Raw genomic sequence first — 17,469 nt, forward strand, 5'->3', positions numbered from 1 at the left:
TAGTCAGTACTAAATTAATAAATTCAAACACCATTGACATTTCCATCCATCCTTTGTATTAACAAGTTCATTCTTTGACATAATTTTTTTTTTATTCTTCAAATTTCTTTCATCAGCAATGTCATCATCTAACCACTATAGAAATTACAACATTTGTGTTCAAGTGATAAATTCAAATTGGACATGTCAGTCACAAATCTAAGAACACATTCATTTTGCTTAGCATTCCTCTTCTCGTGTCTTGTTATCCAACAAAACTAAAATTTTGATTGGTTGAGTTCAAACCACAATTGGACATATTTTCCATATTTCATAAAATTGATTAAATGAACCTAAGATTTTGGAGATGGACATAAGATGAAAATGAACATTATAGCTTGAAAAAAAAAAGATAGTAATTTGAATTAAAAATGATAATGAAGGTGAGCAATTTTTAAGAAGATGAACACCTTGAGCAATTAGTCGGTCAAAAATGAAAATGAACCCTAAAAATGTTTGCATACGCTTTAAAGCGATAAGAAGGAGATGAAAATGTTATATTACCAAATGTCAAGTCACTCAGACCAAATATGCTAAGTGAGATGCCAATTAATCATAACAACATTTTTTTAATGTAAATTTAACATAAATGACCAATTTAGGTAAGAGAGATGTTTTTAAGGGAGTTAACGTAGGAATGGTAAAATAGATTAAATCTGCGGGGCGTCTATTTTTCCGATTTTTTTAACGAGACATATTAAGGTTTTAAACTTGAAATCTCTAATTTTCAGGCGCGAACATTATTAAGAATTTTTTAAACTTTTAGCTTTTAGAGGTACAATGTTCACCCCAACAAGCCCTCATTCTTTCGTGGGACAGATCAAAATTTTAACATTTCAAATTTCACCCTCAATTATGTCCACCTCACCCTCAATTATGACCTAAGTCTACAACAACAAGTTAAAAGTGATATTTAATATAAGGAGCCAACTTTAAAATAAATAAAAATAAGCAAATAAGGAATTTGATAATAAAATAAATAAATATACAATTTACTAAAAATAAAACTATTATTTAAAAATACAAATACTAGTTTAACATTTTAAAAATTAAATATAAAAACATTCTACTCACCTGTCCATAACAATTAAGTAATCTCTTCATTATTTTACATATTAATTCTCCTACAAACCTCTATATATACTTCCAAAATGCAGCACAAAAGGCTAAGAGAAGAGAGTGAACATGGCTGAAACAAAGGAAATCAAATCACCATCAGTGTCATGTCCACCTTCTCAGCTTCAATACTCACCCTCTCTCACAAGATCACCACTTCTTCATTCAGAAAATGAAGACACACCACATCCAAAGAACAAAACACCAAGAATGCCTTTCACTCCACCAAGGTTTAATCTCACTCCTCTGGCAAGTCCTGTGAGAAAAGCTTTGAAACTAACAAAGCTTAATCCTCAAGATGCTTGGTTACCAATAACTGAGTCTAGGAATGGTAACAAATATTATGCTGCTTTTCATACTCTTTGTTCTGGGATTGGTATTCAAGCTCTTATTCTTCCTGTTGCTTTCACTATTCTTGGTTGGTAAGTTTTTCATTTAATTGTCAATATTTTACTTAAGAAATTCATTGCCTTGTGAATATTTATCCTTTTTTTCAGATTCATTGGCATTGTTTTTCTCCTTCATGCTACTACTAGAAGATTTTTTTCAATATAATAATGTATTTGTATGATATGACATAATTGAATAGCAGTATAAAATATTTTTTATATTATTGATAATTAAATTTTTTACAATGTATACTAATTTCTAGAAATACTATTATATTGTTATCAATTAAAATTCTCAATCATTGAGTATAATAAAATAATAAAAGATGATTGAGAAACTTGAGTAATTAATAGTTTATTTTGGACATATTTTAATGAAATCTATGCATTTTAATCATGTTGATATATATAATATCATTAGTCAAGTGTAATAAAGCTTATAACACACACTTAGACTACTGCTTAGAAATAATTTCATGATACTCAAGATTTTCAAAGCAGTTCACTTCACATGTTTCCCATTTTGTTTTATATATATATATATATATATATATATATATATATATATATATATATATATATATATATATATATATATATATATATATATATATATATATATATATATATATATATATAAACGACAACTCATAGTTTGCATAGCAATTAGCATTATTTCTTTACTCGTAGTAACATATATTTTACTTACAATATCTAAAATTAAAATATTATTTGTATACAAAATTAATATTCAATAAGATAAACTTATTAATTCATTTTATAAATCATTATCATAATAATAGTCTCAATACTTCCAGTCAAAAAATATAATTTCAAAACTTAATATTTAATATAATAATTTTGTTTGATAATTTATAAAATTATTTAGTCTTTTACACCAGTCTATATTTTATTCAAAATTTATAATTTATAGTTGGTATTTTTATAAATTAATTTTTATATCTCATTATTTACATAAAACAAATAGTTAATAGTTAATGATATATAATCATTTATATGTCAGTACAAAAATTATTTACTTTTTTCATTTCAAAATATAATAATTTGTCATTAAACATTCAATTTTCTTTGAAAAATTTATATTTACATTTTATTTATAATACAAATAATAATAATAATGAATAATTTAAATTTTAGAAAATTAAAGTCGCTTATGTTTTTTAAAATAAAGTTATTAATTTATAAATCTCAATAATTTATTTACATTAATACATAAAAATAAATAAATAATATCGCAAAATATTTAATTAGCCGTTTACATTTATTTATTTCAACTAGCACATATTAATTAATTAATTAATTAAGTTATTTCATACACATAAATCTATTATGTTTAAATGTAAAGAAAAGAGTGACTCATGTTTGACTATTTGTATTATAATAATAAGCTTCTAGTATCTCAACTATTTTTATTATGTTTAATTTTTTCCAAAATAACTTGATTATTTGTAAAAAAATCTAAAAACTTATTTCAATTTTCAATACAATATCAATACTAATAATAATAATAATAATAATAATTATTATTATTATTATTATTATTATTATTATTATTATTATTATTAGTTTAAATATATTATTTAATTAATTTTATTCGTATGAATTTTAATTTAATATTTATAATAGAAGTGAATACACTACTACTTAACTATGTCATCTCCTTCAAATACTCTAGGATTACCGTTTATTAAATTTTAATCAAACTTATAATCAATCATTTTCAGACGCATGGTGTTAAATTAATGTTAATAAAACAAAGTGTGTAATTGGTTGCAGGACATGGGGAATAATAAGTTTGACTATAGCATTCATTTGGCAGCTTTACACTTTATGGTTACTTGTTCATCTTCATGAATCAAGGGAGGATGGTGTTCGTTATAATCGATACCTTGAACTCTGTTTTGCTACTTTCGGTATGATGTCTCCAACTCTCCATTTATTTCTTTCAAAAAAAATTATACTATATACTATTTTTATTTTATTTAATTAAATACAATAAGAGATATTCACCTAAAGCAACAAATTTTAGGTGGAAATGTAAACTATAGATGTCATTTTCATACAAAAAAATATTGATTGTTCCTAGCTTCATGCCTAGTTTGCATGTGAATTCAGTAATAAAAAGACAGGCATGTAACATGAAAATATTGGTGAACTATTCACGTATACACATACTTTTGAAAACATGGTGTAGTATTGTTCATTAAATTTTTAGTCACTTTACAAACAATTGTCCTAACTGTTGGGACAATTTATAAACAATAATATTAATTTTAATTGGAAAAAAAATGACTAAATCAATTGATTAAGTGTTAGGATGGTATGTTGCAGGAGAGAAATGGGGAAAATTGCTAGCATTATTTCCAATATTGTACCTATCAGCAGGAACATGTACTACATTGATCATCATAGGAGGATCAACAGCTAGAACATTCTACGAGATTGTATGTGGAGAATCATGCACTTCCAAACCTATGACTACTGTGGAATGGTACTTGGTTTTTACATGTGCAGCTGTGGTTTTGTCTCAGTTACCAAACTTGAATTCTATAGCAGGAGTTTCCCTCATTGGAGCTGTCACTGCTGTTGGGTATTGTACCTCCATTTGGGTGATTTCTGTGGCACAGGGTACTCTGCCAGGTGTGAATTATAATCCTGTGAGGGGAGAGAACAATGTTGAAAAAACTCTTGGTGTTCTTAATGCATTTGGTATTATTGCCTTTGCATTTAGAGGTCACAATCTCATCCTTGAAATTCAGGTATTTGATCATAATATTATGTTCATTTTGATTACTTTTTCTTTAAGTTTGTGACAAATGGAATTATAAGAATGAACAGAAGAAATTTTGGTTTATTGATCTATAGAGTACTAGTTGCCATTGGTTAGAAATTTGTTTGCTAAAGTGTTAATTTGAAGTTTCTTTGCTTTTTCATCTTTTGACTTTTGTAGTATTGAGATAGGCTAGTACATTGTTTTGTTGACAGTTGAATAGAAGTAATGCTTTCAAAGTTGAAAAGTTGTTACTTTTCCTTTTAAGATTAATAGGTCCATATGAATTATGAAGTAGTTGGGATGTTGAGATAAATAATTTACCATCTAAAATTTGCTTTTAGTCAAGCCGAAACAGACTAAGATATCTTAAAGAATTAACAAATATTAAATCCGGTTTGATATCTTAAGAGTGTGTTTGGATGAAGCATTTTAATGAGGGAAAGTAATTTTTTGAGGGAATTTAAAATGATTTGACGAAAATCCATTGTTTGGATACAAAAATGAAGAATTGTTAAAATGAATGAAATTTATGGAGTATTTCATCTAAGTTAAATTTAATCATTTTGAAATGACACCAAAAATCAAAGAATTTGAAATTCCTCTCATGTTCCATAGAATGTATTTGTTATTATTATTTCTTCAAATTTTACAAATTGACCCTCATATTTTCCAAAATTATAAAATTGACCCCAAAAAATTTAAAAAATTGCAAATTGGTCCTTAATAATTTTTAATATTTATAATTTGGTCCTTCAAATTTTTAAAAATTGCAATTTGGTCCCTACTTTTCAATTTTTTAAGTTGGTCCAAAAAATTATATTTTATAAAAAATGACCCCAAAAATCTAACAATGAATTACCTTAATACTTCATCCAAATAAAATAATTTAAAATGAATGGATTTCAATTGAATCATTTGAATTGCTTTGAATTTTAAATTCCTTTAAAATTTCTAATTACCTCATCCAAACACACTCTAAAGAATTAGGAAATCATCCATAGGAGCAATTCATGCTATCAAACAATCATAAATTTGTGATAGTGTAAATGCGTACTTTCTCTTCAATGAAGTGCAGTTCGTTTAAACGACTGAGCTCTAAATCAATTATTAGTATCAATATGTTAGGCCAACAATCAACTTGCAGAATTATTTAAGATCTTGTGAAAAAACTAAAAGGCCTTATTAATTACAAATGGATTACTAAAAAATCTTTTTATTGTTAATTAAATGACTAATTAATTGTTGAAATATCTTTTGATTCTAATGAAAGATCTTTTGTTGCAGGCTACAATGCCTTCAAGTGATAAGCATCCATCACACGTACCCATGTGGAAAGGAGTCAAAATTGCTTACACACTCATTGCCTTTTGCTTATTTCCTGTAGCCATTGCTGGCTATTGGGCTTATGGCCAACTGGTAATTCATCCTACTCATACAATATTCATATTTAGAAGTCAATTTAGTTAGTAGTGATGCAGAGACATTTGACTGCACGAGTATGGGTTCGAATCTGCGTTATCTCAAGAGTGAAATTTCAGTCACTACGCTGAGATGAACACTTAAGACAGAAATACTTGAAATTGTTACTCATGGGATTAAAAAAAAAAAAGCTATTAATATTTTAACATTCACATGATTTATTCATATTTCAAATTTTACAGATTCCAGCTAATGGAGGAATGCTTACTGCCCTATACCAATTCCATTCTCATGACATATCAAAGTTTGTGCTTGCACTAACCAGTTTTTCCGTAGTAGTGAATTGTTTATGTTCATTCCAAATCTACAGCATGCCGATTTTCGATGACATGGAATCAAAATACACAAAAAAGATGAATAGGCCATGTCCATGGTGGCTCAGAACAAGTATTCGAATCTTCTCTGGATTTGTGTCCTTCTTCGTAGGAGTGGCGACGCCATTTTTGGCGAGCTTGGCTGGTTTAATTGGAGGAGTAGCATTGCCTGTGACATTAGCGTACCCATGTTTCATGTGGCTCAAAGTGAAAAATCCAAAAAAGTATAGTGTTATGTGGTGTCTCAATTGGTTCTTAGGAACATTTGGTATTGGTCTTAGTGGCTTATTGATTGGTGCTAGTATATATGTTATCATTGAGACTGGTGTTAAAGTGAGTTTTTTTAACCCTAAGTAGTCTCAATCATATAAAGAGGAAAGAACTAGTATAAGGGAAATTACATTTGGAGGAAACTAAGATGATGATTGATCATGTTGTATTTAACTTTGTACCCAAAATTTCAAAATTGTATGCCGCTATATGTGGTTTTGATGTTAAAATAATAATATTGGTGATATTTTAAGGTTATACACCATTAAAAAAAGTTTAGCATGCAAGCATGGTTAAAGGTGTCCAATGTCAATGTGAGATGTGTGAGTAGGTTAAACTAAGCTTACTATCTCCCTCAAGGATTGACTTTTTTGTGGAAGTTAGATTTTTTCAACAATGTCTTGTTGACTTTTTTTTCCTATAGAAAAGTGAAAATGTTGGTCATAATCAATTGGTGTAATTTTCAAAATGTTTTACTTTCTTCCTTAGTTTCTTTTTAGTTTTAGTAAATTAAGTTGAGAGTTTTCTTAAAGTATTTTCCTAACAAATGATTTGTTAGGTTTAACATATACTAGGTGTCAAATACATTTCCCCTTATTCAAATCTATCCCCGATTGATATTTATTCCATTTTGCTCTTCATAAGCCCTCATGATAACACATTTGGTGTGTTTCAATTGAGTTTAGTAGAATTAATTTTAACACAATTGAGTTTAGCTGAATTGATTTATGTTTGGATCATTTATATAAAAATAAGGTTAAATAATAAATTTCAGTGTAAAGATCATACAGAATCAATTTTGAAGGCACAAGATATAAATCCTACCTTCACATAGAATCAATTCTGAAGACTGAATTAATTCTACTTTTTATAAACCAAACACCTCAAAATCACGCAAAATCAAATCTACATCTTTAGAATTAATTTTGATGCGTCAATCTAAACATGCACTTAGTTGAGTATTCCCTATGCCTAGTGGGTAACAAGATTGGCATTTGTATTTTGGAAACAAAAATTGTCTTTAGGCAAAAAAAAAAGATTTTTTTTAAATAATGATTATTTATAGCAACAATAATTTTATGTTTTGTGAAATGAAGATAATTAAAAATTAAAGTTGATAAGTTCTCCTCAGGGATTCATAATGCTGTTGTTTAGTTCTGAAGAGCTTGGAGAGGCTGCTTTAGGAACAAACTGGAATTCTCTGCTTCTGCTATACATCAGGGTAAAATAATCAAATCAAGAAGTTTCACAACAAGCTATAGATCGCCCAATGCTATATAACTGACATTTTAACAAAAATACAATTTAATACTGCATGACCAGCTAGCTAACTAATTTCACTGTTTTCTCCCTTTTTCTCAAGTCCCAAAATGAATATGATTAGCTGTATTGTGTTCTACAAAGACTTTGAAAGAACTAAGCCGGAGTCAAATGTCAAATATTGCGAGTTGTAAACTTTGATTGCTGATCTCTTTAATGGAAACATAAATAGGGAATTATGATATTTTCCAAGTCACTCTTTTGCCACTCGGCATGTTAACACAAGCATGATCGCAAAGGTAGCCACTTCAACTGTCAATTGCTGCAAATATGCAGCTTAAATATTATTGTCCTTTGCATTTTGTGACAATAGTCAGTTTGATATTAGCTAAATATCCTAGTCTAAAAAAGAACAAGTGAAAATCAAAATAACATACTACCGCAGTGCAACTATACAATATACTTGAAACATTGACCTTGAAAATTAGCAAAGAATGAATGATAGAGATAGAGAAACCGCACCCATAATATCCTAAAGTTAACATCTAATCAAACAGATACGTTGACATACTCTATGAACTCACAAATATAATGTTGGTCGAATGGACTTCAACTTGAACAAAACTTAAACCATCAGCAACACCGGCAAGTTGCCACATCAGAGCATGTGTATTGCCTTGACTTTTCCTCTATCTCTTGCGGTGTAGGTATTGGTTCAAAACGGTATGAGCAGCAGAAGCTGTATATATTTCTGCAAACTCCTTTACTAAAAGGGTGCACTCTTTCTGGAATTCCCCTGCAGATTAATATAACGTAATATGTTTAACATAGATATCCGGAAAACAAACATCTAACCATTTACAATTAACATACACGTATAGCTGAAACATTCAAAGCAATGTAACAACCACAAAACAGAATTGCGTTCCTCAAAATACTGTCTTTAGATTATTAGGTTAAAAATATGAAATAATACAAGAACCTAAGAGGATTACTTATCTAACCTTAGATAAGAAATCCGTCTTCTCCTTACAAGTTCATAGGTAGTCTGATTGGTCAGAATTAGATAACTGCAAAAAGACAAATAACAGTGATGTTCTTACTGGGTATGCTCAACTATAAAGTCAACGCCGTGGAGATAAAGCGCCAAGTATAAAAGGGGAAGAACAATGTTGATATTGTATTTCACATATAGTTATATTGACATAATGAGCTCCTAATATTAAGATTAGATGCAAATGGTAGCAAACTCATTCCACAACTGATAAACCAAGAGGTCATTCTGCTATACATCCATTTTTCAAACACTTGGTACACTTTTTCTAGCAATGGCTTCTAAAATTTGATTCACAAAACCTCCCAAATAAAAATCAGGATAACTGAATTTAAGTTAAACTCCTTGAAATAAATGTTTTATGGTCCAGAGATAGATCCATTTAGCCTTCATTAGATAAAATACATGGTTTCTTGATCGTGCAACATCAAGGTGATGCAAGATATATAAGTGTAATCTGATGCAAGATACATAACTATACCATAAATAATTACAAGTATTACCTATGAAACAGCAGTAGGAGAAGCAGAAAAATAAGTGAAATTGACAGAGCGATCAAGAGTAGTATCATTATGGCATCCTGCCACCTGACAGCCAAAAAATATTGAGCATCCAATTTCAGATTACAAAATGAACAGATAGGAGGATTGGGCTTTCTTCCTTTGGATTTTGGCAGAAGTCATAATTCATAATAAAGTACAAGAGGAATGCTAACAACATATTCTACATCAAAGTATCATGATGTGAATTTCATGTGAATCTCACTAAACAAAAAGCCTCGGTTATCTAGTAGACCAACAAGAAACTCAACCAATAACAAAAAATATGATAAAAAAGATAATACAAAGTACATGTTCCTGTTAGAATAGAAAAAGTATACAATCATCACCAATACTAATTTATCTGATTTTTATCCCTAATGACCACCAGCTGAAGCCGGTAACATTACATTGGTGTAATGAGAAAATAAGCCTTTGCAAAAAGGTAAGGTCAGAATCATCAACTACACTGTGAGGGTATGACCACAGATCCCCACCCACCCGAACTCCTGATATACATGTCATTTTTCTGAAGGGATGATTTGACTAATAAAGATTTTCCATCATTTTAATTTTAGAGTCTATGAGTTTTAACATTCATCCTAAATCAATCTAAAGAAATCATACCAAACCATTGTAATGTGAGCCATCAGGTGTGAAAGATACAAGAAGCCAGTCCAGATGCACACTGCCGTCTCTTCACAAAGGTACCACCTAAAGTATTTTGCCAGAAAGGAGGAAAATTTATAATAAAAAAAAAGTCTGTGAAAGATGCAAAGGAACATATAAAATTGTTATAAGGAGAACAAAAGCTAAAATTCCCATTTATCATTTTTATAAGAGTTTGTGTAAAGCTGTTAAATTGTACATTAAGGATAGTACTTAGTCCGGATAGTACTTAGTCGGACATATAACTCAATCGGAAAATAAAAGCACATATGTTGTAAAAATAAATAAATGAATAGTGCAAGGATAACAAGATACTTCTAAGTTTATCAAACTCGATTCTATTTTTTGAAAAGAAAATGAATAGTGACGCATTTTGCAACTAGAAAATTAGGAATCATGAAACAAACAAAAGATACTACTGATAATTTGTGGTGAACAAATGCATTTCCAGGACATTTATACTTCAGCCAAATATCACTAGTTATAGTTTAAAAAATATCACCAAGCTAGTATTACATTTTAGGTAAAAACGAATTTTCATATCTCAATATTATCGACTCACCAAAATTGGCAATGATTACCCTGGCCAATGCAATTTCCAAGCCAAACACAGTGATGATCAAACTGAAGAACACATTTGTCACAATCATGACAATGCTTTGCCCGTGGAGGCTGCATAATGTTCACCAACAAAATGATTGAGCATCAAAATCAAGAGGATAAATTATTAGAACACAAAGTTATGGCGAAAGGAGACATGTCCAGTATTCATAGTTAAAAAAAGGACTCATAATGTGCTCAAAGTAATGTATAGAACATAGGGAAATAGCAATTTGTAAAGTACAATACATCATTTAGATTTTTATAGAAATATTGGTTCTCGTGCTTATGTTATAAGCATGCAACCCAGCATAACAGATTTGACAAATTCATGCTTATATGGTACTGCGTTTAATATCATGCTGTAAAAAATGAATTTGAGTGCTTAAACCATCAAACAAATGCCACACTATCACTGAAATATGCATTGCAGAAGCAATAAAAAATTACTTATCAATATCATGACATAATACAAATTAAATTACATATCATTATTGGTAATACCTGCTCCACATTGCAGTAGGTGCACGTCCATGTTCTGCAAGGAAATAATTATTCATAAAAACTAAATCGACAGTGGGTGGAATCAGATATCTAATAGATGGATGTTTACCTGACTGTTGATCCAGGAGGATACAATTCGGACACCAACTTTGACCAATGTGTTGCATTACTTCCTGCAACATTTTTTCCAGACTGACTCCCCTCGATGGAAATTACAACACTTCCATTTTTGCTTGAAGCTGGTTGACTTTGCTTAAGCATTCGGAATTTGAAAATAAATAGTTAGATGAGAACTTCTTCATGTGTTATCAGAATCTTATTTAAATGATAAATTTTAGAAGGGGAAAGGATGGTTTCTTACTTTGTTGTTTCCGGTGTCTTTTTGTGTACTACGTTTTTCTTATTAAAGTTCTTCATGACATCAACAACATAACTGTACATTAGAAAGTAGCAGAGGAAAATAAATTACATCAGGATGATATAAATTTATTTCACCATCTACAACAACTAAATCTTATTCCGCTAGGTGGGGTCGGATACATGGATCAACTTTCACCATAATGTTCTATCAAGGACCACGCTTCTATCCAAATCATTAATCTCGATTTGGATAGAAGCATGGTCCTTGATAAAACATCAGGGCAATAGATATAAATTGTTTTACTACCCATAAAGAAATAAATTACCCTGGATTGGAAACAGATATAGCATAGTATTGTCCTAATGTAACAACAAACAGCAGCAAGTATAAAGCAGTGAACCTGAAACAAAATCAAGTTAAAAATAGAAAGTAAGAATATGAAGCAGTAATCTAAAACTGCGTGGAAGCACTAAATGATACGTCAAAAGATATAATACTCTTACAAAATTAACATTATTAATTGGTTGGAAGTAGTGTAACAATAATAATAAAATGACACAATTGAAAAAATATGAATCATTTATACATTAAAAAGTGAGAAGACATTCATTTTGAAACAAATTTTATTTGCTAAAACTACATTTATTTTGAAACGGGGGCCGGTGGGAGTACGTTCATAATATTACTGATCGATTTACAAGTGAAAGATTTTATTCAGACTTCAGCCTACTGCTCATATTACTCGACAGAAGCGAGAAAAGAATATGCTGCATAATATCCTTCTCAGAAGGATCATTGTCACTGAGCGAAATAATAGACAACTAATAGACCCATTATAGAAAAAATCATTCCTTCACTTTGTACCAAGTTGTTAGAATTATATAATAATAAAAAAATTGATTGTGTTTAAGAATTCATTACATGCCAGTTTAACGTGAGTTTTGAACTACCTCAAGTACTATTCAGTTAAACTAAGATCACATTTCGATGGATTTTTCACTTACAAGAGCTTTTAACTTAATATATTTATTACTAGTAAGCTTGTGGATATTCATGGACATATTAGATGCCTAATTTCAACTGATACATAGAAACTCACGGTTGTTACAATATTTCATTTTTCATACACATTCCCATTAAACTGCAACCTAATCAACAAAATCCAAAAAATTGACATAGTATGAGGTAAGAGAAAACCTACCACGGTTCTCTCTTAGTCTTCTCAACCAAATCTCCATCAAATAAGAAAAGAACACCGGCATAAATCAGATGAGTCAAGAGCAAGACCAGCTTCAAGCACGACGAAGACCTTTGAGCTAAAATTCAAGTTCCGAAATTCATCAATTGAATAAACAATTACACCACAGAGATTCAAGAAAAACGAAATCGAGTGGTAAATCAACTACAAAGGTAACAAAACAGAGTGTAATAAAAGGGGGAAAATTGAAACGCACCGGGATCAGAAAGGCAGGGAAAACTACGGAAGCAGATATTCATTGTTTGATCGACGGCGGTCATCGACGGCGGGAGGAACGGATTCGCATCGGAGATGAGAGAGAATGGTTGTTTGTTTCCCGGGAAAATGAATTTCTCAGTTGAACGAAAATTTGTCGAGAAAATGAACGAGTCGAAGCTGTTAATTTAACTGATTATCGCAAATAATCGATGGAGTGGGTGCGTAGTGCGCATCCTGGGCGTGATTTAGCACTAACTGTCGGTCTAGGTCGAGAAAAAGCCAGATGATTGATTAGATGATGAACTGGTACAAAACAAAACTGTTAGTTGTTACCTAATAAATGAATAAATTTATTTTTTTTGCTTTTAGATTTTTTTTAATGTTAAAGTTCGATAAATTTTAATTTACGAAATATTAATTTAATCTTTAAATTTAAAAAATATCGTTTTCAATTTTCCACAACAATTTTATGTGGGTTGTGTTTATTTTGATATAGTAAAAGAGTATTAAAATACTAAATTATCATTTTTTTTACAAAATTAAGATATCAGATTTAATGATTCTTATAATTTTAAGAATGAAAATGTTTATTTATTCTTCACTTAATCCATAAATTGAAGGATTAAGAGATATATTATTATTATTATTATTATTATTATTATTATTATTATTATTATTATTATTATTATTATTATTATTTATATGATGATTTGTTATTGATTGAAAATTTGACGGAAAATTTTTGGAGGGGAGAAGTTGTAGGATTATAATTTAGTATAATAATAATAATTATTATTATTATTATTATTATTATTATTATTATTATTATTATTATTATATTATTAGTGTTAGCCGCTTATAATTGCGGGGTAGAATTGAACTTACATTATTGGCTGTGGTGGAGTAGTACGAGGGAATGTGGGAGAATGGATCTCGAGGTTTTCTAAATTTATTGGCCGAGGAAATCCTTACATGGCCGAGGGGATCCAAATATTTTTCTATTAATTAACTAATTAATTTTATTTCTTTTATTATTCTTATTGTTTCTAATTCATATAATAAAAATATTTATATTTATATATATTAAAATATTTATATTTATATTATTCTTATCCTTTTGTCCCCGTGTTCAAGATAAGCGGAATGCCCAACGGTATGGAAATAGTTTGCTCTTCAGGATCATAAGTCTATGTGAGCTAGAGTGGGAGATGAATATCAAACATATTCATAGGGAAGCAAATCGGTTGGCGGATGCTATGGCAATTTTTAGTTACTCCTTGAAAGAAAGCTACAAGTTGTTTATGGAGTGAACAGACAACCTTTAGTATCCGTGCTAGCTGCTAAGAATGAAGGCTTTGAGTGAGAGAGAATAAGAGAGAAATGCGGTAAGGGTTTCACAAACCTAATTTCATCAAATAACAAAGTTTATGCACAAGGGTTGTATTTATAGAACCACTTGTGTGGGCTTTAAGATAAAAAAATCAAACTTAAGTGCACCACATAATAATAATAATAATAAAGAAATTTCTCAATGCACCTATATAGGTGAAAAACAGCCCTAAAAATTCTAAATTGTCATTCGGATATGCATACCCGAACTCACCATTTTCATATTTTTAAGATGTTTCGGATATGCATATCCGAAAACATCTTCTTCAAACGTTTTTTATTTAAAAGTTAGATTTAAAATGTCAGAGATTTTTTTGAATATGCATATCCAAAAAAACACAAAGAAATTGAGAAATTTGAAATATGGAGTAATTCGAATATGCATCTTCGGATTAAACAATATCTCAAATTTCTTTTTTATTTTATTTTAAGAAAATATTTATTTATCATAAAGTTATAATATAATTAAAGTGAATTATTATTAATAAAGAATAACTTAAATACAAATTTTTATAAATAAGGAATAAAGAGATTAAGTAAAATTTTAATTTTCTTTTTTATTTTATTTTAAGAAGATATTTATTTATAATAGTATAATATAATTAAAGTGAATTATTATTAATAAAGAATAACCTAAATACAAATTGTTATAAATAAGGAATAAAGAGAGTAAATAAAATTTTAATTTTGTAATAATTTATTTGTCAAATTTTTTTTTAAATTATAAAAAAAAATATTTTTTTAATGGCTACAACATAATGCATTATAATTAATAAATTTATCATGTTAAAAATATTCTCCTATTAACATTATAATTTTTAATTTATATTAGTTTTTTTTCTTAGTTAATTTTATATGAAAACAATGTATTGACTTAAATATTTAATAAGTTGATATTATTATTATATCATGACTATAATGATATATATTTTAATAATATACTTTGATCAATATAATTAATTATACTATTAATTGTATTGATTAACCTTGATTTTAATTTTTTAATAAATATTAAGTTATTTCGGATATGCATATCCGAAAAATTCCAGTACCAAAAATTGGACTATTTCAGATATGCATATCCGAAAAATCTCAACATCAAAAATTGGATTATTTCGGATATGCAAATGCGAAGACACTAAAAATTGTGAATTTGATGCGTTCGATGATATATCTCCGAATTCTGGGAGAAAAAGAAAATTTGCTAGAGGTCCTAAGAAGATATATGGATCTATAGAGAAATTTCCTAATAATAATAACTATTATTATAATAAACATATTTTATTAGTATTATATTTTATAACTATTATAAAATAATAATAATAATAATATTAACTATTATTATATTATATGATGTTTCATATTTCATTTAAGTGTATTGTATCTTACGGTGTTCCATAATTGTTTCAAGTACATCGTACCCTTACGGTGTTCCTTATTTATTCTATCTCTCATCAATCTGTCATTATGTGTGTACCTTGTAGGTTCTCACGACGTTTGCAATTATATTAAATCACGCATTTAACATAAAAAAACAGCGAGTCGTATCTTGCAAACATCACTGCTATCCAAGTCATGAAAATATCAAGTGGACAAAACCTTTTTCATGATAATGTTTCTGTGTATAATTATCCTTTTGTCCTCATGTCTATTTTGAACAAAAGCATAGACCGTGTCACCCATGTGTAGTTCAATATTGGACCCTTAGACATTTATCCTGTTACGCAGGATGGGTAAATTCCATCTATGTCACTCATGTCCCTCAACATTCTTTGTGGAGTACCCATCAACTGTTTTTATTGTTATCCAGTTACGAACAATGTTAGATCAATAATAAAGTACTTAACTATACATCTAGGGTCCATAGTAGTTTTAGGTCGAAGGGTGGTATACACCATTATCCATATGAGAATAACTTATGACATTTTGCATAACTTTCTTTGTAGTATTCTCATAGCGGGATTCTCATAGCGGGTCAATCCAGTATAAATATTACTCCTGATATTCATACTTATGTGAAGACTTGATAGCTCGTTATCCATGATCCAAGAGATGAGATCATCAGTTTATCCACATAATAGTCTCAATGCTTTAATCTTATCTCACGTCACAATAAAGCTCGACTGCGAATTCTTTAAGAATAATGTCCTTATGTTTAATGAGATTTCATGATTAAGTCACACTTAACATTTCACTAAACAGACTGTTTATTCTAGAGACTTTATTATTTTGGAAAAACAAACATAATAAAGAAATTCCTTTTAATTATTAATAAATAATTCGATACAAGCATCAAAATTATTGACCTCTAGGGCTTACACCAACAATCTCCCACTAGCACTAGAGCCAATTAGGCATACCCATAATGCCTATAGATCTAATATGGTAATCATGCTTTTGTTACACAAGAGGCTTTGTTAGTGGGTCAATGATATTGTCAAGTGTCATTATTCTGCTTATCTTCACATCTACTAATTAATTATTTCTCCAATGAGGTGATATTGCCTAAGTATATGTTTGGATCATTGGTGATGAAATTCTGGCGTTCAAATTAAAGATGTCCTAAAGGATGTTGAGACACCATTTTCCAAACACACACAATGACAAGGTATAAAAGTGCAGATACTTTAAAGAATACAAGTAATTGTTCACCCAGTTTGGTATCAATAATATCTAATCTGAGGGCTACCAAGCTATGGATAGGTTCACTATGATAGTATCAATTCAAAGTCTTATGCAAACAACCTCCAGTTTACTGACTTCTCACTTAATCACTACATGTTCTAATTTCTACCTAAGACTCACCTAAGTATCAGGCCAACCTTTAATCCCCCTCAATACAATTATAAATATTATAAGACACACTTCTAGAACTGAAATTTGACGGGGAGCTGTCATTTATTGTAGGTTTGTAGAAATTATAAATATGATATAATAAGAAGGATTTAAAATTGTCCTATATTGTAAGTTAGTAGAAATTATAAATATGATATAATAAGAAGGATTTAAAACTGATATATTGTAGGTTTGTAGAAATTATAAATATAATATAATAAGAATGATTTAAAACTGGTATTTGACGGGAACCTGTTATACATTTGAAGTTTGAAAAAATTGACTAATATCTAAAAGTAATGTTATATGAATTGAAAAAATGATTTTATTGGAATATGTAGTTTTAAAATTAACCCATCTGGATTTAACTGAGTTTTGTTAACTCATCTAGATTCACAGGT

At 29.1% G+C, this 17,469-nt stretch overlaps 2 protein-coding genes across 5 annotated transcripts; one reads left to right on the forward strand and one right to left on the reverse strand.

Annotated features, from left to right (window-relative positions):
- The first annotated feature begins 1,186 nt into the window (after window positions 1-1,186).
- On the forward strand, window positions 1,187-6,658 carry LOC131651988 (lysine histidine transporter-like 8). The gene is made up of 5 exons (XM_058921743.1): window positions 1,187-1,577; window positions 3,342-3,478; window positions 3,897-4,324; window positions 5,623-5,754; window positions 6,000-6,658. Exons 1-5 carry the CDS (start codon window positions 1,225-1,227, stop codon window positions 6,486-6,488), a joined length of 1,539 nt encoding a protein of 512 aa, XP_058777726.1. The 5' UTR covers window positions 1,187-1,224; the 3' UTR covers window positions 6,489-6,658.
- Window positions 6,659-7,257: 599 nt separating this feature from the next.
- LOC131651989 (protein S-acyltransferase 10) lies at window positions 7,258-13,159 on the reverse strand. 4 transcript variants are annotated; one of them, XM_058921746.1, is made up of 12 exons: window positions 12,843-13,159; window positions 12,590-12,704; window positions 11,714-11,788; window positions 11,389-11,460; window positions 11,137-11,274; window positions 11,028-11,061; window positions 10,486-10,595; window positions 9,882-9,968; window positions 9,219-9,302; window positions 8,666-8,731; window positions 8,246-8,457; window positions 7,258-7,611 (listed from the first exon to the last, which is right to left on the reverse strand). In XM_058921746.1, exons 1-11 carry the CDS (start codon window positions 12,904-12,906, stop codon window positions 8,295-8,297), a joined length of 1,008 nt encoding a protein of 335 aa, XP_058777729.1. In that variant the 5' UTR covers window positions 12,907-13,159; the 3' UTR covers window positions 7,258-7,611; window positions 8,246-8,294. The 4 variants fall into 4 exon arrangements, with proteins under 4 accessions (XP_058777729.1, XP_058777730.1, XP_058777728.1 ...); XM_058921747.1 differs by having other exon boundaries at window positions 7,259-7,608; XM_058921745.1 differs by lacking the exon at window positions 7,258-7,611 and adding an exon at window positions 7,628-7,983.
- Window positions 13,160-17,469: the final 4,310 nt, after the last annotated feature.

Source organism: Vicia villosa, linkage group LG2 (genome assembly GCF_029867415.1).
Source record: "Vicia villosa cultivar HV-30 ecotype Madison, WI linkage group LG2, Vvil1.0, whole genome shotgun sequence".
Taxonomy (NCBI): Eukaryota; Viridiplantae; Streptophyta; class Magnoliopsida; order Fabales; family Fabaceae; genus Vicia; species Vicia villosa.

Coding starts and splice junctions, on each gene's coding strand:
- LOC131651988 (XM_058921743.1), top strand. CDS start 1,225: ATGGCTGAAACAAAGGAAATCAAATCACCATCAGTGTCATGTCCACCT. Junction 3,479..3,896: donor ACTCTGTTTTGCTACTTTCG/GTATGATGTCTC, acceptor GGTATGTTGCAG/GAGAGAAATGGGGAAAATTG. Junction 4,325..5,622: donor ATCTCATCCTTGAAATTCAG/GTATTTGATCAT, acceptor CTTTTGTTGCAG/GCTACAATGCCTTCAAGTGA.
- LOC131651989 (XM_058921746.1), bottom strand. CDS start 12,906: ATGACCGCCGTCGATCAAACAATGAATATCTGCTTCCGTAGTTTTCCC. Junction 11,062..11,136: donor CCTCCTGGATCAACAGTCAG/GTAAACATCCAT, acceptor ATTTCCTTGCAG/AACATGGACGTGCACCTACT. Junction 9,969..10,485: donor GGTAATCATTGCCAATTTTG/GTGAGTCGATAA, acceptor AAAATACTTTAG/GTGGTACCTTTGTGAAGAGA.